The 26,330-nt window shown below is 40.6% G+C and overlaps 1 protein-coding gene across 1 annotated transcript; it reads left to right on the top strand.

Annotated features, from left to right (window-relative positions):
* The first annotated feature begins 222 nt into the window (after positions 1-222).
* Positions 223-25,256, top strand: LOC145862558 (uncharacterized). The gene is made up of 3 exons (XM_082967020.1): positions 223-2,341; positions 2,645-2,733; positions 24,614-25,256. The coding sequence occupies exons 2-3, from the start codon at positions 2,661-2,663 to the stop codon at positions 24,868-24,870; spliced, it is 330 nt and encodes a 109-aa protein (XP_082823146.1). The 5' UTR covers positions 223-2,341; positions 2,645-2,660; the 3' UTR covers positions 24,871-25,256.
* The last annotated feature ends 1,074 nt before the right edge of the window (positions 25,257-26,330 follow it).

Raw genomic sequence — 26,330 nt, 5'->3', positions numbered from 1 at the left:
CTGCAAGGAAAGTTTTGGCTGTTTGGCAAGACATGACAAGTTGGGTAAATCAGAAATGGACTGACACCTAGGCTATCAATCTGTCAACTTGCATTGTTGTTTGATTGGCAAGCAGAACGTTTGGATTGGCAGGCAGGGATGTGGATTTTAAACCATAAGTGGAGAAGAGTTGATTTATACAATGATGTAGGTCAGACGGTGTACCGCTGTACCAAGAATTTCTGTGGTAATAATTTATGTCCACGATATAGAGAAGGGTTGAACAACATGTACTGGTTAGGGGATTGGAGGGACCAGCCAGACTGTTCAGCCTTCTCTTGTAGGCCCTGTCTAGGTTCTGTTCGTCAGGAAATCGATGATCCGTTCTACAATATTCAACTCTAAATTCATGAGTTCATCTGATGAAACAGGTTGAATACTATCAAACATTCAGCTATAAGATTCTGAACAAATAACTGCTGCCTCATTTCCATTTTTGTCTCTGAGTTGAAGGTCAATTCAAAAGCCCATGGTCAAATCCTGTTTTTATGTAGCTTAGCACAAACTGAAAAGTTTATTGCTGTGATTGGCCCAGTCAGAATTGTAATACTGTATTAAGCATGGCATTAGATGTGCCTTGGCCAAATGCTGAGAGGAAGGCAGACCTTACAGGGAAGAAAGAATAGGGTGGCTTGGGGTTAAACGCACCCCAGGGTTAAACTGAAATCCTCACAGAAACCATTGTCACCCCCCCCAAAAAAATTTGACTATTTTCCTGGATGCCACTAGTTTGTTTTTATTGAATAAAACAAAGATATTAATTCTGCCCATTTATTTCCCTTCAAAATGTGTTTGCCATAATCAAGGATTGCCAGTATGCACATTTGGTATCTAAATCTTACCAAACTTTGCTGGCACAAATGGAATTGCATCAAATACATGTAAACCATGTATTTGAATCCATTCTGCTCTACCCATTACCCCCAATTAAGGTGCTTACCAACCTCCTGTGCTGTACTGAGATATGGGGAAACGATAGGGAGAAGTACAGATAAGACCCAATCCTCTGGAAAATACCAAGACAGACATAATGTTTCTGGTGAAAAAGTGTTGGAGTTTGATGGACAGGATTGTCCTTTCACTAATGGCTCCAAATGTTAATGTCAGACAAAAATATAGGCCTCAAATTCAAAGCACTTTTGACCAATGTGGTCTGGTGGGGAATTTGTCTGAAATTAGAATTGAATGTGCTGACAATTTATACAGTCCACTTATGTTTTCAAATCCAGTGAATACCCACTCATCCAAACCAATTACTGTAGGTTAGGTTAGCTTGCAATTCTGTAAGATCAATGGATGGCAAACGACACATGGCAATGTTGTAGACACACACTGATGTATCCTATAGGGAATTCATTGTACTATACTTTGCTATTGCACAGTCTTGAGAACATCATGTACATATGGATTGACTGCTTCACAGTCTGCCTAAAATGATAGGCCACAACAACGAAAAGCTTTTGCAATGTATCTGAGCTCTCATTTTAAGTGGCCTCATTACATATGCTACACTAATAGATCATCTCATGTTTCTAGTGAATAGTTCAATGTGGTCATTTGCATGATAGTGGAACATTACATTTTCCCTCTGTTCCTCCAAATTTTCAGTTGGAATATCTACTGTTTCTTCAAGTTACACTGTTATTGTCTTTCTCATCTTCTCTCGCTCAGATTCTTCTTCACCACCTCTGCCACTTATTATTCTTTCTTCCATCTCTGTGTGTGGACATGCTTCATTCTACACTTACTCAATTTTCTGCACGTGATAACAGCATTACATTTGTGTTATTGTTATGCAAAAAAAAAGTTACTTGTATGGGAATGCTAATGCGGAAATAACGCACAATACAGTTGGTAACATGATTTCTATTTGAATTATCTGATTTCATTTCAAACATTTCCCGTCATTTGGCGGTATTGTCTTAAGTAGACGATCTATTATTTCAGTCGTAAGCCGAGGCGACGATGCTTGCCCACTTTGAGGAGATCCAGCTGAAACGCATCGTTAAATTCGTGCGGCAAACCACCGTGTGCTCAGCAGCGACGGAAGATGTAACTTTATGTTTCAAATTGGCTTTATACGGATGCATTTTGGGTCTATACGCTTTATCCCCTTATCCATCGCAGCGCTTCAAGTTCGGAAAATATTACAGAAGTAATTTTCTTTGACTACTAACGTTAATATCGCTATGTTCTCTCTCACTTTGAATACATGTGTTTGTGTAATCCACCTGCGCTTGTGTAGGGTTTCTTATCGTACCAGGACAATGCGCACAACCCATGAAGATTTAAAATAATTGAGGTAGGTTAATAACGAAGTTATTACACATAATTTCTACCGCAATTGAATAATTGTACGTTTTAGATATTTTAAGTTCTCAGCGCATTCATAGGTAGGTCTTAGTTGTCTTGTTTCGCACGTGTTGCTTGCTATTTATTCATTTTAGGTTATGTAGTAGACCACTGAATTACAATATTGGCAGTGTTATTGTTTTTGGTTCTATGCTATATAGTCACGTCCTTCATACAGAGTCTTAGCATTTTTATTCAGTAAGGCTCTGCATTCATTCAACTACTGAACTGTATCATTCAATCTGCCACACAGGACTTTCTTTATAAAGATGACCACAGAACGTGTATGTGTTTCCATTGGAGTGTTGCTGTTTGCCTTTTTGTCTTTCTCCGTTGTACAAGGTAAGAGATGAAACATGGTTGCTGGTTGCTGGTAAATAGTTGAATGGATGTTAAAACCAAAAGAGACAATCTGTCGGACTGGTTAGTGGATAACTGCTGCATCCATACCTCATATTGAATGTTGAAGAACTATTTTTTTTAAATATGTGATTCACAGCTGCGATGTGCCCCACAGGCAAGGCAGCTGTAACTGATTGAGGGATCTGAAGAGAAATTATCCAATGGGCTCTGAGGAATTTGAATTAGGCCTATGTTATTATTCAACCTTGTTGAAACAAATCAACCTATTTGGTCAGGTCTACTTCAAAGCTGAGTAGGTGTTGTGTCCCACTTTAAAATCCACTCAGTTTGCATTTATGTCCTAAAATACCATTACAGCTTTACAGCTTTGGTTGGGGAAAATGTTTTAAAAAATAATAATTATTTAACCAGGAAAAACCCATTGAGACCCAGAGTCTCTTTTTCAAGGGAGACCTGGCCAAGAAGGCAGCAACAATCAATACATTACATAATTAAAACATGATCCAGTCTAAAAAAATGTACACTCCTCAGTAACAGTCTCCCATCAATATTTTAAATTCATTCAATGGCACTAACAGATCTAGATGAAGCATGGATTGTAGAATATTCCATGCCTCTGGTGCACAAGAAGAGAAGGCAGTCTTGCATGACACTGTGAATGTCCTGGGGACTTTAAGTAGCTACCACCTAGCAGATCGGGTATGGTAACTGCTGGTGGTGAAGGAGACCAGACTACAGAGGTAAATGGTCATGTGGGGTGTGAACATGGTCACATGGTGTGTGACCGTTGACCAATGAGGGGATTCAATTATCTGTTTGCACTGGATGAAAAGTGATTACATTTGTTTTGGAACCGTAGCCTGGGCTAGATTAAGCACGTGGAGTGATGAGTACACTCTTAGAAAAAAGGGTTACAAAAGGTTCTTTGGCTGTCACCAATGGATAACCCTTTTTTGTTCCAGGTAAAAACCCTTGTTGGTTCCAGGTAGAACCATTTTGGGTTCCATGTAGTTCTACATGGAACCCACAACAGTTCTTGGAACCAAAGGGATTCTACCTGGAACCAACAAGGGTTCTCCTATGGCAGGGGTCGGCAACAGGCCCGCGAGTCTTCTTTTGGCCCCCCCCATTCAGCAAAAAAAAATGTTTAGTCAAAAAAGACTAAAATCACTTGGAATTCAGCAAAAAAAATTGTTTAATTTAGAAATCTGTTCCCAAGTATCTCCATTAATAAAAAAAGACATACGGGATCGTGTCTCAATGTAATCAAGGTATGAAATTGTTGTTTTCATATACAATCTCTTTTTGGGCTTAGTTGTGGTCAATTTGTAGTGTACAAGGTATTATAATTATGTTCCGTCCCCCGACCATCCACTCCAACAAAAATTGGCTCGCGGCTGAATCTAGTTTCCTACCCCTGTCTTATGGGGACAGCCTAAGAAACCTTTTAGGTTCTGATAGTAACTTTTTTCCTAAGATTGTAGGATTCCATTTTTTTCACATGCAAAAGTGATTGCTTTTGATAAAAACGCTGTATCTGTCTTCCCAATTAAAACATGTTTGTAAATTCTAACATATGTTTTATGAAAAAGATATGTATGTTTCTGGATGATGCACTGTAACTGAAAACTGTAAATTATACGGAAATTTGGGGTATTATCGACAGTAAAATACTCTGGAATGTTTTAATGCAACATACTGTAAATTATGGTGCATTGTGGGAAAATGTTGTGGGTGGGGAGAGAATTGCTCTATTCGAATTGGTACCTTAATTCCACGCCACAAGATGTTGCACCTGTGAGTGAGAATGCTGTATCAATTCTGAATAGGGGACAGCAAGTCGTAAACCTTAAATGGTTGAGCATTTTGCCATGTCCTTTTGGTCTGTTTTGCCCTGTAATCGCTGCCAGTTTGGAAGCCTTTGTTTAGGCCTCTGGAAGTGCAAGTGATATAAAAGACCAAATATTCATTCATATACTGTAATGTGTAAACACCTAGCAGCCAACCTGCTTGCACCAATCCCTTTTAATTACAGTAAAATACTGTGAAATACAAACCCCCTCCCCTCAATGAATTTCATCCATTCATTCCGATAACGGTTGCGTTGACTTTTTTACAGTATAATACAATACATTTTACGTTATTGTACTGTGTCATTACACAGTACTTGCTTTGATATTGTATTTATATTACAATAGGTGTACTGTAATATAAATCACAGAATTTTACTTGCCACGAGTTACCTGGAAGCTGCTGTCAAATTCACAGTACCTTTATGGAAAAACCACATGAATTTCACGTGATCACATCATCTTATGTGACATTAGTGTGACAACATGTAAAAGCAACATGTGATAACATAAAACTACACATGTGAAAACATAATCTCATGTAATGTGACAAAATCGGGATGCTACATTTAAACATGTAATACCATAAAGAAACTATACGTGACAGCATTTAAAAGTTTTTCACATGTAAAACTGCAAATTCGATTTTCACTCTTTTTTGTTTTCAGCTCAACGTGTAAAAACAGCTAAGGTATTTCACATGTGATAAATGTGATTTTCACGTGACACTACACATTTAACGTTTTTTTGTTGTAAGGGAAGTAAATAAATGGTTTGGGGGTTTTAATAAGGTAAGTGGTATGCTGTACAGTTAAAGTAGTGTAAACATCTTTAATCAATGTGAATACATTTGACATGATCACTTAGTGATGACTTTCAATATGAGCCCACCTGGGATTTGAACTCACAACCACTGGATTTGGGGTACACCGATCTTTCTGCTGTGCCATGAAGTCTGTAGCATTCTCAGAAGTCCCATACAGATTAATTATCTATAATTCATCTATGCACAAAAGAGGTCCATCTGCACAGGTATTTCAGTTAAACTGACTATTCTCTCATCATTGATTTAATTGACTTATTTCAGCAATTTGAGTATTTTCTGAATAGTTGTCTAATGTTGATTGGTATTCTGTTTTAATGTTACTCCTGAATCACTACGATAAATATAATTTTTCTAGTGGTGCAAAGTGTAGAAATGGAGGTGAAATGAGTTATTGACACAGACATGGTGGTGTAGCAGGAAGATCGTAATGCCGTCGAACCAAGAGGTTGTGAGTTCAAATCCCAGGTGAGGACATGTTGAAAAGTAATGACTGTATAAATGAACATACACAATGTAATCATGTGTCAGATATGTAAGTTGAAAACAATGTGACTGTGTGACATTCCGGGGACATCTTAATTACTTATTTTTTTGTAGGGCATCACCTGTGAAATGTTATCAGGAAAAATAGCCACTTGAAACTTCATGTGGAATATCATCAGATGTGAAGTGTTCCAAAACCACAAGGTTTCACATTATTTCACATGTAATTTCAGAAGGGCTCTCTTCCCTCACTGCTTTTGCCTGTTCACTTCACGGGCCATAGACCGGTGCACCACAGCTCAGGTTAATAGAACACCCTCAGTGTCACGGTGTGCAGGCACGTGCACAGATGGGGCTCAACTTGTGCAGAGCACATTCCCCTTCCAGTCTCCAAAGTGCCCTTTTCGGTGGAGGTATAATTTCCCCCCCAAATTGTTTTGTATTATTGTTTTGTCATTGTTCTGAACCCATATGGCAAGTCATAAAATTCTCATCTATGCCTCAGAACCAAAAAGTTGCAAGTCTTGATTAATGACTAGAAATAACTTGTTTCATGTCCTCCAATTTTGCCTGGCAAAAACAGAGTAGGCCTACATTTATCATCCATATAAAATACACTAGCAATCTACTACTGACTCATCTTTGCCAGAACAATATGGCTACCTGGCGATTTGATGGATCATTTTCATATTTCAGATAGGCCAGGTTTGGATGGCTACTGACTATGTCTTAAGATAAGCAGCTGTAACATTGCCTTCAATGTTATGGGATGAAGATGTAACAATTTTCTGGCAAATTTATTACGATATTTGTGAGGAAGAACAGGGTTACCAAGCTGGCAACGAGCACTCTGCAGGCAGGCTGCCCTCCATAGTGATGGCGCGGTGCACACAGAACATGCTTTCCATCTGATCCTGCAACTTCCTCTACAAGTAAGCTCATTATTTTGCTTGCTCTGGACTCCAGAGAAGTGACATGATATATCCCTAGTTGATATTGGCTGCTAACAATTCATTCACCTCCAAATGCAGGTGTAAAACACAGTTTATTTCTGTAGCTTATCTGGTGTTTTGAAAGTGCATAATCGTTTATGGCTGTAATGACAGGCTACATTTGCACAGCAATTTTTAGCCTGTGCGTGCGCTGGGATGGCAAGTTTTGTACCACTCATTTTTGGGGGTCAAAATGTTTGAAAACCACTGGGATAGATGATAATGGCAACACATGGAGTTTGGTTGGATATAGTAATGGTAGACTACAGTATTTCTTACAATATTCTATTTTGACTGGAATTGTGTTGGCTTTTGTTACCAGAATACTCAGATTGTGCGTTCTCCTCTTGTAATAATTACTCCACGAGTCTGTGACCCTTGTTGCATGATTTTTTGGGGGGCGGTGCTCTTTTTTTTTTTTAGAAGATGACCCAAAAGGTCTGTGCAAGGCCCTGACAGTGTGTGACAGAGTGTTTGTGTGACACATTGTATGAGAGCGTGAAAGTGACAGAAAGAGGGAGAGTGTGTGTGTGCAGAGCGAGATAGGGAGAACACTATTCAAATGTGTTGCAGAGATGTTGTTTCATTGAGTGGTGTAATCAAAACAGCCCTGGTAACGATCCAGGAGAGTGGGGGAACAGAAAGTGTCAGGGGCAGAACAGACCTGTCTCTAGCATCCGGAGAACACTCATTCCCTTTCTGTTGCTTATCGATTGACTTTAGATTAATTTGGTTACACCATTCATTCTGCCTCTTTCAAGGATCTGTCTTTGAGTTTCAGACAGCCCTCCTCACATTGAATCAGGCAGGGAGGTAGGAGCGACTCCGACATTGGGGGGAGACACATTTTGCTACGGGGGTCTGGAGGCATGCCCCGGATGAAAAAAGTATTTAAATGACCTTTGAGAAAAGGGTACTGACAAGTCTTAACTTAAAAATGGAGAGATGTACAAGTCTGGGGAGGGGGGGGCCCCCTGGGGAGGGGGGCACTTACTCTGGTACAGTCCAATCTGTTAAAAAGTAAATTAAAATATCATCATGCTGCCTCTCTCCAGCATTAAGTTAACACATGCAATACACCCTCGAGATGTAAGCTACTATCATTTCATCAGAGATCATATATGATAATTCAGGTTCATTCACACTATGACAGATCATCAGTCTATGAGCTTGGGGAGGCACTTCTCGCTCTCGTACCTGTTGGTTTGTGGCCTCTCTGCCTGCCTGTCTGTCTGTCGGTATCATCATGGCTGCTTCTCTCCTGCATGAAGTTAACACATGCAATACACCTTCTAGACTATAATTTCATCAGAGATGATAATTCAGATTGATTCATACTATGACAGATCATGTCTATGAACTCTATGGGCTTGGAGAGGCACTTCTCATTATCTTACCTGTTGGTTTGTGGCCTCTCTCTCTCCCTCTCCCTGTCTGTCTGTCTTCTGCCATGATCATAATAGCGCCAAACAAAGTCTTAACACATGGAACACACCTTCATGAGCACTGAAATTTGCCAGTGGTCGTGTGCGGCAGTTGCCAAGAACCTTACTTACTTTTCTTTGCACTCCTTTGCTAACTTGCTGACCCTATGATGAAGACTAAGACAGTGATTGTGCAAATAATTCTGTAGCTAGCAAGTATTCTTGGCTTCAAAACATTCACTATCAGTTTTTCACACAGCCAGAACTATCCAGCGTTAGCTAGTAATACAGATGAAAATGTCTAAACATGAATTATAAAGCCAAGTAGCTACTAGCCACTGAGAAAGCTTATAGTTGCTCACGTTCGTTCTAACATATCAAAGTTTATTCCCATTCATCTACTTTTTACATAAACTTTGTTGTTGCCAACAACAATTACTTTCCCTGGTGCGGTGAGTAATGATGGTGCTGCTGCACACTGTGCTTTTTTCTCTCATTCACACTGCTTATAACAAGAGAGTGAGAACAAACAGTCAGTGGGTGCGGAGGAAGTGACTCACGTTCCAGCAGCCTTTTCAATATGAAAGTCCCTCAACGAATCTGGTAACTAGTTTTTCTAAAATACAAAGTATTTCCATTTAAAAAAATAAATAATTATGTATTGAGAGGGAACATTTTTCCTGCTTCTAACATTGTGGGGGGGACTTAATATAATAATTTCTAGAACTGACACTGGTGAGATGACAGTTATGTCATCCGTATCGTAATTAAATCGATCAGTCCTCAGGATAGAGTTTGCTTCATCTTGCAACACTAACACACATTCCTGGGAGGCTTTGTTGACAGCATCTCTCTCCATCCTTATGGTTATATTTCTATGTAGAGGACTGTGTCAAAACAGAAATGACCCCTCCAACGTAGAGTACATGGTTGTCTAAAGCTATCATTATTGTTCTAAAAACAGTTTTTTTGTATTCTGAGAGCATTTAGAGATTCTCGTTCAGTTGGATAGAGTCAACAGAATATTTAATCTCTTGCTTTGTCTCTCTGAAATCTGTCTGTATAAATCTCTATCTCTGCACGGGGAGCTAATTGGATTCCATTATTGAATCGAATCGTTCATTTTACTGATTAATCACGCACAGCTTGGATGATAGAATGACGTGTTGCAATGCGTTATTAAAGAGTAGGACAGCGGTCGATCAATTGGGATAGTCATATTTAAAGAGTGAGACGGTTACAGTAATTACACATAGAGAATGGAAGAGAGGAATAATGACAATCTACATGAATATACACTGAAAAAACATATAAAAGCATGTTGGTCCCATGTTTCATGAGCTGAAATAAGACGCCATACATTTTCCATACACCCAAAAAACAAATTTCTCTCAAATGTTGTGCACAAATTTGTTTACATCTCTGTTAGTGAGCAATTATCCTTTGCCAAGGTAATCCATCCACCTGATAGGTGTGCCATAGCAAAAAGCTGATTTAAAAAGCATGATCATTACACAGCTGCACCTTGAGCTGCACCTTGAGTTGGGCGGCAGGTAGCCTAGCGGCTAGGAACGTTGGGCCAGTAACATAATGGTTGCTGGGTTGAATCCCTGAGCTGACAAGGTACAAATATATCGTTCTCTCGGTGCTGAGGATGTTAATTAAGCACCCCCCACCCCCCCGCACCTCTGATTCAGAGGGGTTGGGTTAAATGTGGAAGACACATTTCAGTTGAATGCATTCAGTTGTACAATTCACTAGGCATCCCCTTTGTGCACTGGGGTGGCAAGTTTTGTATAATATACAGTATATTCTAACTCAACAGTAAGTTGAGACGCCGACTGAGTTCCAAAAAACACCACACAAAAACCATGACCCACTCTACAAATTATCATGGACCCAAACGGATCTATAATGGACAAAAATACAAAATATGTAAAAACTTCCCCAGGTCTCTCCTAGTAATTTCCCCCACTGTTCCCTACCAACGAATTAAGGAAGTTCTGAAAAGCTTGACAACGAAAGTAAAGGATAGTAATCTCAGGAGTAAAGTAGGAAGTCCAGGTTTCGATATGTGATAAGATATGAATGTTTCAAGAAAGGAGTGTGGATATTTGGCCTGACCAAGCAGTTTTATGTGCTGACTGAATGGGAGCTGATAATTATGAGGTTTTTACTCCGTTTGTCTCAGCTGGTCTCGGAAGAAATTATGAGTCCTCATTGTCCGAGACAAATATATCTGACACGAGACAAGACCGAGACACTCAATATGTGGTCTCAACACTGCATATCAGTATATTAATCCCAGGAAACAACCTGGTCTCAAAGCATTTCGTATTATTCTGTACGTAAATTCTAGATACTCAGTTTAATGTGTTATGTTTTACATGGTATTAATTTGTGATGTCCATCATCCATTTCGTATTATATGTTACGTTTTCATATGATATGTTCCCAATTTGCTAAACGTGCAATATGTTCCGAATTTGAAAAACGTACAATATGTTATAAATCTTCTAAAATGGGATTTGTACAATATGTTACAAATTCCAGTTTGGTGTGGCTAGGTGGCTAACAGTAGCTTGCTGCCTAATGTTAGCTAGGCTAGGGGTTAAGGTTAGGGGTTAGGGGAAGGGTTAGCTAAAAGGGTTAAGGTTAGTGGAAGGGTTAGCTAACATGGTACATAGTTGCAAAGTAGCTAAAAAGTATTAATTTGGAAAGTTGCTAAAAAGCAAAAGTTGTCTCTGATGACATTTGCATTATACGCTCATCCATCCACCCCAACCAACCACCCTCCTTTCGTTTTTTGACTTAAGTAACCTTCTGTCCTATGTAAACATACCAAACATAAGATGTCATACTAATTTGAGACAAGGCTGCAGGAAATTCTCGAAGGTGTTGCTGGAAAATAGGAAATGCAATTAGAGGATGAGTCACTCACAGGGGCGGCTTAAATAGATGGCTTGGAGTGGGTGTCTAAATTGGGGGTTTTGAGGCTTATCTTGGAGCTCAGAAACAATTGAGAGTGGTATTGATACACAGTACCATTTAATATCATGAATGAAAAATCCCCTTGGAACTCAGTTGGCACTCTTAATTGGTTAGTGCACACACTTCATTAGTGTAGTCTGTGTTGGTAATTGGGGGGAGTAGAAATGTAGTTTTAATATAAGGACCAAACCTTTTATCCAGAACTGGTAGTATCACATAGTGTGGTGTAAACTAGTTTGCTAGTCTTGCCATTAACCCTGCAGTACAGTAAGTGATTTTGGGAAATTGTGTTAATAACAATTAATAATAGCACTTTCTCCTAATGTTTTTAATATAAACTGTAATTACAACAACTTTTACATGAAATGGAGCTGTGGGAGGTTGATTGAGGCTCAGAGGAAGAACAAAGGGAGCGAGGAAAAGAGTGAGAGAGGATAGGGGGAAATGGAGCAAAACCAACAAAGGATATTTATATAGCAAATAAGAGGGTTTCAAGAGTCGCCACTAATCAGAGAGAAAGGAAGAGGGAAATAATTATATGCATTGAGACTCACAGGTGTCTCTCTGTCCGTGTCAGAGAATGAAACCTGCTGAAATTCAATTAGACGTTTCGACTTTGAGAATTGGAATTGTAAAAAGATTTAATCTTTGGAATAAAATGTAATTAATAATTTCAACCTGTATTCCTCTATTTGTCACGGATTCTCCGGTACTGCTGCTCATTCCGTGCACCAGTTCCGGAGGTCTACGTCACCGGCCTCTAGGCGTCACTGAACTGTCACATTACGCACACCTGATTCCAATTCCCCAGATTAGTAATTGTATATATGTGCCCTCTTTTGACCATTGTCTTGTCGGTTTTTAACCTCGCTCTTTTGTTTGGATTACATCCCTGTGTTTGTTTTGGCCTTCGTCCCTGTGCCTTTCATGGCATGTTGTATTTTTGGGGTCGGTTATTCTGTCAAGTTGTATAAATGATTGGAGACAGGCGCAGGAATTCCTAATAGGGGGTTTAATACTCCACCCAAAATAAACAACATGCTATGAAAAGGCCCGAGGACGAAGCCCAAAACAAACACGTATACAAAAAGAGCGAGGTAAAAACTCGAATAAAAACACGGGACGAGACCCGCAATACACTATACGGGGCGGGACCCGTAATAACATGCACAACAATACACTGGACGAGACACGTCATAACAAGTGCACAATACACGCAGCACGAAAGCCGAAATAACAAAGCACAGACCAACGGACATGGGAACAATAACTGACAAAACAATGGTGAACAGAGGGCACATATATTCAATTTTCTAATCACGGGGAATGGGAACCAGGTATGCGCAATCAGACAGTTCAGTGACACCTAGAGGCCGGTGACATAGACCTCCGGAACTGGTGCACAGAATGAGCAACAGTACCGGGGGGGGGGATCCATGACAATATTTCCAGTATAGCTAGGCTGTCTGAACAGTGACATGATCAACCTGAAAGACAGAGTGAATTGGAATTTGTGGAATTGTTGGGGATAATATTGAATTGGGAATACAATTCTTGGAATGTACCTAACATTAGAATTCAGAGGAATTGAATTATCTCTGAATTCAAAGACTGACCTGGAATTTAATTAAATGAAATGTAATGTCTCTCTCTGTTGTTTCTCTATCCACACTACCAGTCAAAAGTTTTAGAACACCTACTCATTCAAGGCTTTTTCTTTATTTTGACAATTTTCTACATTGTAGAGTAGTAGTGAAGACATGAGAAATATGAAATAACACATATGGAATCATGTAGTAACCAAAAAAGTGTTAAACAAATCAAAATATATTTGAGATTCTTCAAATAGCCACCCTTTGCCTTGATGACAGCTTTGCACACTCTTGGCATTCTCTGAACCAGTTTCATGAGGTAGTCACCTGGAATTAATTTCAATTAACAGGTGTGCCTTCTTAAAAGTGAATTTGTGGAATTTCTTTCCGTCTTAATGTGTTTGAGCCAATCAGGTGTGTTGTGACAAGGTAGGGAGCTTATACAGAAGATAGCCCTATTTGGTAAAACACCAACATATTATAGCAAGAACAGCTCAAATAAGCAAGGAGAAAAGACAGTACCTCATTACTTTAAGACATGGTCAGTCAATACGGAACATTTCAAGAACTTTGAAAGTTTCTTCAAGTGCAGTCGCAAAAACCATCAAGCGCTATGATGAAACTGGCTCTCCACAGGAAAGGAAGATGCAGAGTTACATCTGCAGCAGAGGATAAGTTCATTAGAGTTAACTACACCTCCGATTGCAGCCTAAATAAATGCTTCGCAGACACATCTCAACATCAACTGTTCACAGGAGACTATCTGAATCAGGCCTTCATGGTTGAATTGCTGCAAAGAAACCACTACACCAAGAAGAAGATACTTGCTTGGGCCAAGTAACACGAGCAAAGGACATTAGACCAGTGGAAATTTGTCCTTTGGTCTTGAGTGCAAATTGGAGATTTTTGGTTCCAACTGCTGTGTCTTTGTAAGACGCGTGTGGCTGAACGGATGATCTCTGCGTGTGTATTTCCCACCGTAAAGCATGGAGGTGGAGGTGTTATGGTGTGGGGATGCTTTGCTGGTGACACTGTCTATGATTTATTTAGAATTCAAAGCACACTTAACCAGCATGGCTACCACAGCATTCTGCAGCGATTCACCATCCCATCTGGTTTGGGCTTCATGGGACTATCAATTGTTTTCAACAGGACAATGACCTAACATACCTCCAGACTGTGTAAGGGCTATTTGACCAAGTAGGAGAGTGACGGAGTGCTGCATCAGATGACCTGGCCTCCACAATCCCCTGACCTCAAACAAATTGAGATGGTTTGGGATGAGTCGGACCGCAGAGTGAAGGAAAAGCAGCCAACAGGTGCTCAGCATATGTGGGAACTCCTTCAAGACTGTTGGAAAAGTACTCCAGGCAAAGCTTTCATCATGGCAAAGGGTGGCTATTTTGAAGAATCTCAAATTTAAAATGTATTTTCATTTGTTTAACACTTTTGGTTACTATATGATTCTATATGTGTTATTTCATAGTTTTGATGTCTTCACTATTATTCTACAATGTAGAAAATGGTCAAATAAAAAAAAAAATTGAATGAGTAGGTGTTCTAAAACTTTTGACTGTTAGTGTACACTCAGCGGCCAGTTTATTAGGTACACCACCCTGTTCACGAAAATGGTTCGCTCCTAAAGACAGCCCTGGCTGTTGCTTGCTATATAAAGCATGCAGACGGGCATCGAGGCATTCAGTTATTGTTTGATTGAATGTTAGAATGGGCAAAACGAATGACCTAAGCAATTGTGACCATGGTATGATCGTAGGTGCCAGGAGCACCGGTTCCAGTATCTCAGAAATGGCCGCCCTTCGGGACTTTTCACGCACGACAGTGTCTAGGGTTTTACAGAGAATTGTGCGACAAACAAAAAACATCCAGTCAGCGGCAGTCTTGTGGGTGAAAACAGCTCATTGATGGGAGTTCGAAGGAGAGTGGCAAGAATGGTGCTAGCTAACAGGTGAGCCACAAACATGGAAATAATAGCGCAGTGCAGAACGGCATCTCAGAACGCACAACTCGACGGTCCTTGTCACGGATGGGCATGTAATCACCAACACTGGACAATTAAGGAGTGGAAAAACATTGCCTGGTCTGACGAATCCCGGTTCCTGTTTGGTCATGCTGATGGTATGACCCAACAGAAACGGCAGGTAGCTTAGTGGTTAGAGCGTTGGATTTGTAACCGAAAGGTTGCAAGATCGAATCCCCGAGCTGACAAGGTAAAAATCTGTCGTTCTGCCCCTGAACAAAGCAGTTAACCCACTGTTCCTAAGCCGTCATTGAAAATAAGAATTTGTTCTTAACTGACTTGCCTAGTTAAGTAAAGGTACAAGTTTTTTTATTAAATGGTAGAATCAGGATTTGGCATAAGCAGCATGAGTCCATCTTGCCTGGTGTCAACAGTAGAGTTTGGTGGTGTATTGGTGTGGGGAATGTTTTCCTGGCACCCGTTAGGTCCCTTGATACCAATTTAGCAACGTTTCCATGCCCTAAAGAATTTCGGAAAATAAAGGGTAGTCCGACCTGGTAGTAGAATGACGTGTCGCAATGCATTATTAAAGATTAGGACACAGTGGTTGATTGCTAGCTATTTAGAGTAAGACAGAGGTCTGAGCAGCTACAGTGATTACACAGAGAGAAGACAGGAAGATAGCAATCTACAATAACGTAGGTTTAAGTATACTTTGTATATACAGTGAGCACCATAATTCATTGGACAGTGACCATTTTTTGTTATTTTGGTTCTGTACTCTATCACTTTGAGTTTGAAAGGATACCATGACAATGAGGGTGAAGTGCAGACTGTCAGCTTTAATTTGAGGGTATTTTCATACACCACTGATAAGCCTGAAGAACAGAAAGGCGAGATTACATTTAGCTAAAAAGCACCTAAAGAGCCCCAAGAGTTCTGGGAAAAAAGTATTGTGGACAGGTGAGACAAAGATTAACATGTACCAGAGTGATGGAAAGAGGAAAGTGTGGAGAGAAAAAAGACATGCCCATGATCCAAAGCATACCACCTCATCCGTGAAACATGGTGGAGGGGGTGTTATGGCTTGGGCCTGTATGGCTGCCAGTGGAACAGGCTCACTCGTCTTCATCGATGATGTGACAAGACAATGACCCTAAACATACTGCTAGAGCAACGAAGGGGTTTTTTGATGGCCAAAAAGTGGAAAATCCTTGACTGGCCGAGTCAATCACCAGATATGAATCCAATTGAACATGCATTTTACATGCTGAAGAGGAGACTGAAGGCAATAAGTCCCCGGAACAAGCAGGAACTGAAGATGGCTGCAGTACAAGCCTGGCAGAGCATCACCAGGGAAGATACCCAGCGTCTGGTGATGTTGATGCATCGCAGACTTCAAGCAGACGTTGCATGCGAAGAATATGCGACCAAATATTAACAATGATTACTTTATTCTACATTATGTTAAACTGGCCAATGTTTTTTGATGCCCGAAAATGGGGGGGACTATGTACAAAAGCTTCTATAATTTCAAAACACTTCATCCGATATGTATGAAAATACAGTCTGTACTTCACCCTCATTGTCATTGTATCCTTTCAAACTCAAAGTGCTAGAGTACAGAACCAAAATAACAAAAATATGGTCTCTGTCCAATGAATTATGGTTCTCACTGTATATATATATATATATATATATATATATAATGACTGACCAGGCGTTTAATCCGTATCAGTCAATTCATCTCAGGAAAAGGTCTCTAAAGTGTTGCTGGAAAATAGGGAATGCAATCAAATGAGGAGACGAATGGAGGATTGTTGGGATGAGTGGGTGTCTAAATCAAATTGTATTTGTCACATGCTTCGTAAACAACAAGTGTAGTCACAGGGAAATGCTTACTTACTGCCCTTCCCAATAATGCAGAGAGAAAGAAAATAGAGAACTAACATAAAAGTAATGACAGGTGATAATAAAAGTAATCAAGTTTTCAAAGTCTCATGCACAAATACAGTGAAATGCCTTTCTTGCAAACTCAAAACCCAACAATGCAATAATCAATAACAAGGTAATACTAGAAAAAACACCCAAGAAATAAGAAGAAGAACACAATAAGTAAGTAAGAATACTATATACACTTACAGGGTCAGTTCCAATAACATTTACAATGTGCAGGGATACTGGAGTGATGGAGGTAGATATGTATAGGGGTAAGGTGACTAGGCAACAGGATATAAGATAAACAGAGTAGCTGCAGCTTGTGAGTGGATGTGCGTGTGTGTAGAGTCAGTACGTGCATATTATGTGTGAGTGAGCAGATGATGGAATTAATGTGTAGGGCCCTGTGAGTGTGCAGAGAGACAGTGCAAATTTAAAATAAAAAGGTCAAAGTTAACTCATATACTCCATGTAGCTATTTTATTAGCTATTTATCAGTCTTATTGCTTGGGGATATAAGCTGTTCAAGAGTCTGTTGGTGTCAGACTTGAAGCACCGGTACTGCTTGCCGTGCGGAAGCAGAGAGAATAGTCTTCCACACTGCCTGATATAGTCTTCCACACCACCATTCTTCCACACCGTCTGATATACAGTATTTTTATTTTGATTTAACCTTTATTTAAACAAGGAGTCACATTGATATTAAAAATCTATTTGACAAGAGAGCCCTGTACACATCACAATAAAAACAGAATATGAAAACAACATACACGTGTATTAAACAATATAATTCAGCACAATAAACAAAAATAAACTGATTTAATAAAAGCAATCACATTCAACTACATAGAGGTCCTCAATCAATAATTTAAACTGCCTGAGTGGCACCAGCACATCTAGCTGAAGTGAACTCTGCATATTGCTCCACAAATTAGGGGCAAAAAAAAACTAAATGCAGATTTTCCGAAATCTGTGGAGACTGAAGGGATCTCTAGTGTTATCCATTCCTGTGAACGGGTTTGGTAACTTATGATTCTTATTTTAATTAATTATGATACGAATAGAGGGAGTTTATGTAAGAATGCTTTGTAAATAAATAAAAGAGAATGAAGCTCTCTTCTTACAGACAGCTAGGTCCATCCCAGATTTTTATTTTTATTTAAGCGTTGTTTGAACAATCTTTCTCCTATTTTTAATACTAAGGCATGATTTATTTCGATATAAAAATACAATCTTGGATCTTAGCTTCTTAGATTTTCTATATGCGTTACGAAGGAGAACTTGTCATCAATCCAGACACCCAGGTATTTATATTGAGAAACAAGCTCAATTTGGGCTCCATTTATAGCGCAAATATGCAGGTCCACAGGGTGAACATTTTGTGACCTAGAGAACAGCATGAGCTTGGTTTCACTTGTATTTAACACTAACTTAAGATCACGAATGGCCTGCTGCACTGAGGTAGCACAGGAATACAAAACTGTGTAGTCTGCATAGAGATGAATGTTACAAGTATTAACAGTTTTTCTTATGTCATTAATATACAAAGTGAACCGTAATGGACCCAAAATCGAACCCTGAGGAACACCCTTTTGAATCTCAAGAAATTCAGATTTAACCCCATCTATTAAGATGGCCTGAGTCCTGTCGCTAAGATAATTCTGAAACCATAAACAGGCTGTATATCCCAGGTCTACTCTTGGTTATTTCTTCAGCAAAACAGAATGATCAACAGTGTCGAACGCCTTTGATAGGTCAATAAACAAGGCAGCACAGCTCGTTTTAGCATCCAAGGCATTGACAAGATCATTAACAACTAAAGTGGTTGTACTATGCCCAGGCCTAAACCCTGATTGGTTTATGTTAAGAATACAATTATCAGATAAAAATGAACGAAGTTGTACATTAACCAAGGATTCAAGAATCTTAGCTAAACAAGGTGGTATTGAAATGGGGCGATATTTGTAAAGCTCATTTGTATCCCAACCCTTATGGAGTGGCAGCACATATGCAGATTTCCATGCTCTTTGAATACTTCCTGATAACAATGTTAAATAAAAAATGTGAGCCAGCAATAAGGGGTGCTGCACACCTAAGCAGACCAGGCTCCAAATGATCAGCCCCTGTGGATTTTCTTTGTCTATTGTTAACAAAACATCCAGGACTTCTTTATCAGTGAATTTCCAAAAAGATAACTGACTAACATTATTAGTATCATTCAATAGATTAACACCATCTACATCCAAACGACTCTTTTCAAGATCTAGCTTTGAAATGCATTCAAATATAAAGCCTGCAGAGATAAAATGGTGATTAAATGTATTAATGATATCAATTTTGTCAGTAATAGGGCCAGAATCAAAATTAATTTATTGGGGGAGAGAAGAGGAGACACAACCCTTCAGTGATTTAACAGCTTTCCAAAATGTAGCTGGGTTCCCTGTACATTCAGATAGTGTATTTACATAATAATCTGATTTTGCTTTTTTAACTAGTTTTACACACAGATTTCTCAATCACCTGAAAGACTGCCAGTCTGGGCCCGAGTCTGTGGATCTAGCTTCGGCCCAGGCAGCATCTCTGTTGTGTATGACTTCAGACAGCTTTGGACTGAACCAAGGGCAAGACCGATTAAAAAAATATATATTAAAAAAAAATTATTCTCCGTTTTATAAAGGGAGCATGTTTATCTACAATACAATTGAAAACTTTTGAGAAGTGTTTTTTGTGTAAATAGCAACACCTTTGCCTTTCCTATCAGCGCTAAACACATTGTAACCATCCATATCAACCTCAGAGTCCAGGGTTTTATCAGATAACCAGGTCTCAGATAAAATAAAAAATATCAGGATCTGTCTGAGAGGCCCAGATCTTGACATGATCCATTTTAGGTAATAAACTATGAATATTAAGATGTAAAAATGTCAAACCTTTTCTGCATTTAAAATCATACAGAGTTTCAATACAAGTCAGATTACTTTGAGATTTCAGAACAACAGGAGTCTCAAAGATTGGATTATACCTATTAGGAAAAGAAAACAAAGTAGGAATAGCAATGACATTTCTCCAATTAGCACCATTTGGCCTGTCACCACTTGCAGATACAACATGTGGAACTCTCACAGTGACCAAAGAGGAGATGGTAAAAACTGACTTACATGATGTCCTGGATGGCAGGGAGCTTGGCCCCAGTGATGTACTGGGCTGTCCGCACCACCCTCTGTAGCGCCATGCAATCGAGGGTGGTGCTTTTGCCATACCAATCGGTGATGCAGCCAGTCAAGATGCTCTGTAGAACTTTTTGGTGCAGCCGTAGAACTTTTTGAGGATCTGAGGGTCCATGCGAAATTTTTTCAGCCTCCTGAGGGGGAAGAGGTGTTGTGGACCATGATAGATCCTTAGTGATGTGGACACCGAGGAACTTGACGATCTCGGGCATGCTCGGCCCTCAGTTTCCTGTAGTCCATGATCAGCTCCATTGTCTTGCTGACGTTGAGGGAGAGGTCCTGGCACCACACTGCCAGGTCTCTGACCTCCTCCCTATAGGCTGTTTCATCGTCGTCGGTGATCAGGCCTACCATCGTCATGTCATCAGTGTGGCAGATGTGTTGTTGCCTACCCTCACCACCTGGGGGCGGTCCGTCAGGAAGTCCAGGATCCAGTTGCAGAGGGAGGTGTTCAGTCCCAGGGTCCTTAGCTTCGTGAGGAGCTTGGAGGGTACTATGGTGTTGAATGCTGAATTTTAGTCAATGAACAGCATTTTCAAGAGGTGTTCCTCTTGTCCAGGTAGAAGCGGGCAGTGTGTAGTGCAATAAAGATTGCGTCATCTGTGGATCTGTTGGGGCGGTATGTGAATTGCAGTGGGTCCAGGGTGTCTGGGATGATGGTATTGATGTGAGCCATGACTAACCTTTGAAAGCATTTCATGACTACAGCTGTGAGTGCTACGGGGCCATAGTCATTGAGACAGGTTATGTTGGCATTCTTGGGCACAGGGACTATGGTGGTCTGCTTGAAACATGTTGGTATTACAGTGGGTCAGTGAGAGGTTGAAAATGTCAGTGAAGACACTTGCCAGCTGGTCAGCGCATGCTCTGAGTATGGGTACTGGTAATTCATCTGGCCCTGCGGCCTTGTGAATGTTTAACCTGTTTAAAGGTCTTACCTCGACTACGGAGAGTGTGATCACACAGTCGTCTGATGCTCTCATACATGGTTCAGTTTTGCTTGCCTCGAAGCGAGCATAGAATACATTTAGCTCGAATGATAAGCATGCGTCACTGGGCAGCTCGTGGCTGGCTTTACCTTTGTAATCCGTTATAATTTGCAAGCCATCCCGCATCCAACGAGCGGCACAGTTTTTTTACATTTTGAGGCTTATCTTGGAGCTCAGAAATAGTATAAAATGGACTGTAGGATTTGTTTTTAATCATTTCAACCTATATTCTTATATTTACGGTATAGCTAGGCTGTCTGAACAGTGACATGATCAGCCTGAGGGAATTTAATTCGAATTGGAATTTGTGGAATTGTTGGGGATATTGAATTCTTGGAATTTACATAATAATCAGAATTCAGATTAATTGAATTATCTCTGAATTCAAAGACTGATCTGGAATTAAATGGAATTAGAATTACATTTGTGGAATTGACCTGAACCCTGATATGTATCTCCCTCTCGCTCTCTGTCTTGGCCCCAACACTGGTAGGTATGCACCAAGCTAAACGACAGAGCCGCAGCACATAAGGCTATGGCAGCTAACCCTGAGGCTACGGTCAAGGCTACGAACAATTCGACAAAAACAGCTCTGAGCCTTGCGTGAGGGCCCCCGCTGTTCTGGAGAACTGGGTGAACTCACTCTCCGAGGCAGACGTGAGTAAGACTTTTAAATGGGTCAACACTCGTAAGGCCAGACAGTATTCCAGGTCGTGTTCTCGGAGCATGCGCAGACCAGCTGGCTGGCGTCTTCACGGACATTTTCAACCTCTCCCTGTCTGTCTGTAATCCCCACATGTTTAAAGCTGACTACCATCATTCCTGTTCCCAAAAACTCTAAAGCAACGTGCCACAATGACTACCACCCTGTAGCAATCACATCAATAATCATGAAGTGCTTTGTAAGGCTGGTGATGGCACACATCAACGCCATCATCCCAGACACCCTGGACCCACTACAATTTGCATACCGCCCCAACAGATCCACAGACGACGCGATCTCAATTGCACTCCACACTGCCCTCTACCACCTAGACATTATTATGATGATTATTATTATATTGGTATTTAAGCCACTAGTCACTTAACCCCTGTTTACGTGTACATTCCTTCCTCAGTCACTCACTACCCCCGCACATTTTAATAACAGTGCTGGCACTGCGTTGACCTGTATATAAGACATGTATATAATTGCATTCTCGTGTTTCTCTTCTTTTTCCTTCTCTCGTATTTCACATTTATCTTCCTATCGCTATTATTACCTTTTTTGTGAATGCAGTTGGGAAAGAGCTCGAAAGATAAGCATTTCGCTGTTTTACACCTGACATATACTGTGCATGTGACAAGAATTTGTCTAATAAAAAGACTACAGAACCTGGCACAATGACTCAGAAAGCCATCATGTTTCTGAGTCAATGCTGGAATCAGAGGCTGAGCCTCGTCCTCTACTCTACTCCAGCACACGGGGGTATGTAGATACAGTACATTCATTTGGGTGACAAATAGTGTTGTTGTTGTCTTTGAAATAGAGATGGTTTGGTTGGGGTAGGCCGTCAATGTAAATAAGAATTTGTTCTTAACTGACTTGCCTAGTTAAATAAAAAAATAAAAAATCAGATTTATCACATAAATTATTAGATTCGTACAGGTGTGTGTGTAAATGTGAGAGAGAGTGTTTGCGTGTCTGTGTGTTTGTGTACATGCGACTTCATCTGTGGAAGTATAATAGCATTATTGTGTGTAATTGAAACAGATTTGCAGACAGATAGAAGGATATTGTTTCCATCCAGGGCTATAACTCTATTGAAAAACGTATTTTCACCACAGACAGTTGGAACTGTTCTAATAAACTTTTTGTTTATTAACCCTGCCTGTGTGTGCCCGTTCGTCATATCTTCCCGACAGGTAAAAGAAAATTCTGGCAGCGGCATGTTATTTTTCCTTTAATGCAGTTTCTGTTTAGAATCTCCCCAGAACAACAGCTAGCCACAGATATTCAAAAGCCTTCTCCACCTCCTCCTCCCTAGACAGCAGTGTGCAGTGCAGCACAGTATGAAATACATTAGGGAAAGGGGGGATACCTAGTCAGTTGTACAACTGAATGCCTTCAACTGAAATGTGCATTCCGCATTTAACCCAACCTCTCTGAATCAAAGAGGTGCAGGGGGCTGCCTTAATCGACATGCACGGCGCCCGGGGAACAGTGGGTTAACTGCCTTACTCAGGGACAGAGCAACAGATTTTTACATTGTCAGCTCGGGGATTCGATCCAGCAAACTTTCGGTTACTGACCCATTAGTATGTTATTCATTTCTTCTATTCCCCAGGCCCAGCATAAAAGCCCAGCTGCTAACAACACTAGTAACCATAATTATAAACATCTTAGTGACAGTTTCCCTGTCACGCTTGTCACGCCCAGACCTGAGAGAGCCGTTTTTCACTGTTTGGTTAGGTCAGGGTGTGATATGGGGTGGGCATTCTATGTCATTATATTTCTTTGTTTTGACCGAGTATGGTTTCCAATCAGAGGCAGCTGTCTATCGTTGTCTCTGATTGGGAATCATACTTAGGCAGCCTTTTCCCCACCTGTGTTTGTGGGTAATCATTATTTCTGTGAGTGTTTTGTGTGCGCCTCAGTTGCGTCACGTTCTTTTCTGTTTTCCTGTTTATTGTTTTGTTCGGTTTCACCTCAAATAAAGATGTGGAATTACAAGCACGCTGCGCCTTGGTTGATCTACGACAGGGAGTTTGAAGATAGCGAACGTGACAACGCTGGTATAAAGGATTTGGAGACAGGCGCAGGAATACACAATAGGGGTTTTTAATACACCCAAAATAAACACATGGGCTGTACCCAAATAAAAGAGCGAGGGTAAACCTTGTTGAACGCCACGGGACGATACCCGTAATACACAATATATAAAGCACACGGCGTAACCGCTGCACCAACGCATAGGTACTCACACCACCAACGGACATGAGAACAATAACTGACAAAGACAGAGGGAACAGAGGGCACATATATAACATACTAATCAGGGGAAATGGGAACCAGGTGTGTGTAATTAGACAAGACAGTTCATGATAATGAATCCCGTTCAGTGTAGCCTGAAAGCAGGTGACGTAGACTTCCGGAACTGATGAACAGAATCAGCAGCAGTACCAGGGGTATCCGTGACATTTCCTTTCATTATAGGTGCCAGCAGCCATCACTGTGCGGATGCATGAGGAACCCATGGGAGATTCAGTCACGGTTTCACACTGTTCTCTAAGGCTTGTCCCTCCCTCCCAATAGCATACAAAGTTATAACGACCGTGGTGGTAAATAATCCCTTGGAAGAGAATATTGAAATGACAATAGCCTGCTTATGAAGCTGTGTTGGCTTAAACAGTAAACATTCTACTACAGTACCTTCAACACTACGCATTACCTATTCCAATCTACAAAACACAACCTGGCATCCACTACAGCCTTGTTGATTGGAGAAAAAAATACCTCCTCCTAGTTACAGTTGGTGTTTTTGCCCAAACCTGACATGTCATTGACCCCAACTCTGTTCTTCATCCAGGTCACACCACCAACCGACCAGGTATGAACCCAGCGGAGGGCAGTGGTGCTGGTTTCAACGTGGGGGGTCTGAAGTCTGTCCTGCAGAACGCCGTGTCCCCAGCCTTCGGCGCCACCATCATCATCATCATCACTGTTATCGTGTCAGGGAGCGCCTACCTCTGTTTCCTCAAGTACATCTGTGCGGGCTGCTGCAAACCCACACAGGTGGCCCCGGTCACACACCAGGACCCAAACAAGAGTGAGGAGCAGGTGTAGCGGAGTCTGTCAAGTTTCAAGTTTTTATTGTCACGTGTACTAGTACAATGAAATGCCTTTCTTGCTTGTCCTTTTCCAACAATGCAGTAATCAATATCAGTAATACTATAAAATTAATAAAAAAGTTAAGTAGAACAAAAACACACAAAATAAGAACACCAGAAAGTAAGTAAGCTATATACAGGGTCAGTTCCAGGGTCAGTGCCAATACCATTGACAATGTGTAGGGCAGTGGCGACGCTTCATTCAGGGCAGAGCCCCACCTGTTTGGAGACACCCCATTTTTTTGTTGCCTGTTTTGCATGTTATTTTGGCATTAATAAGTGTCACATATCAGTTTGCAAACAATGTAAAACATAAATAATCATTGAGTTAATAAAGCCGCATACCAACATGGTCTCTTTTTTGTTTTCTTGAGTAAGGCGCTCCAAAATGTAGGTGTTTCAGCCTAGCTCAGTGCTTTCTGTGGTGGTGGGGCAGCCAGCGGAAAATACGGAGCGTAGGGTTGGTAATCTTCTCTAGTTGCGCAGTGATTGGCTCAGTGTTCTGTCACTCATGAGGACAATACGTCACCAAAAATCTATGGGGAGAGCTCGAAAATTCAAGCCCTTTGGGTGCTGCCATAGAGTTACATTGGAAGTGCCAATCCAAGAAGGCTCAAGGTCATTGGCCACAGATAAAATTACATCAAATCACGTTATATCTACAGTAGATTTGATTGGACTTTCAAAATCTTAGCTAGCAAGCTAGCAGTCATCATCATGGATCAAGTCGACAATCTACTGGCAAATCCTTTTCAAATCTTGTCATGTGAAGAAAAATCATGAAGAGAAATTATAGATAAAACATATCGGTGCTCATCGGCCATTGGACAAAAACATTACACAAGAAGTTGGAAATAGCAAATTCAACAATGAGTAGTTTGGAAGGAATCAGTGGCTATCTGCAAGCATGGCAAAGCAATCACTAGCCTGCCTGATATTCAATGGAGTGGATGTGTGGTCCAAGTCTGGGTTTCAGGGTCTCTTTTCCAAGCTTAAAAGGATAAACGTTCAACATTGGCCATGCTGTCAATCCACCATGTCTTCTGCCGCACTCAAAACAACTGGAAACTCGGAACTGGGAAATCTCAGACTTCAGTGAGTTCAAGACAACTGGGAAGCTCCGACTAGGAAAATAAGTTTTGAACGGTCATTCAACTCGGAATTCCAAGTTGGGACCTCTGGCCTCTTTCTAGAGCTCCAACCTGAAAATCACTAAAGTCATGATTCAACCTTTTTTTCAGAGTTTCCAGTTGTCTTGAAAGCAACATACATCCAGAGAATGCCAGACTTTGATGACAAAGTTTCATGACAAAGTTTGCCCACGAACGACTGCTGCGCCACCTTCCTGTTCAAGTGAGCACAGCACAACAAGATGGGTCCAAAAAGGTATTGTATGCTGCTGCATAAATGATGTAA

This window comes from Salmo salar, chromosome 21 (genome assembly GCF_965601325.2).
Source record: "Salmo salar chromosome 21, fSalSal1, whole genome shotgun sequence".
Classification (NCBI taxonomy): domain Eukaryota; kingdom Metazoa; phylum Chordata; class Actinopteri; order Salmoniformes; family Salmonidae; genus Salmo; species Salmo salar.
Note: the sequence above shows the minus strand (reverse complement) of the source record. Positions and strands in the feature narration are given on the sequence as shown.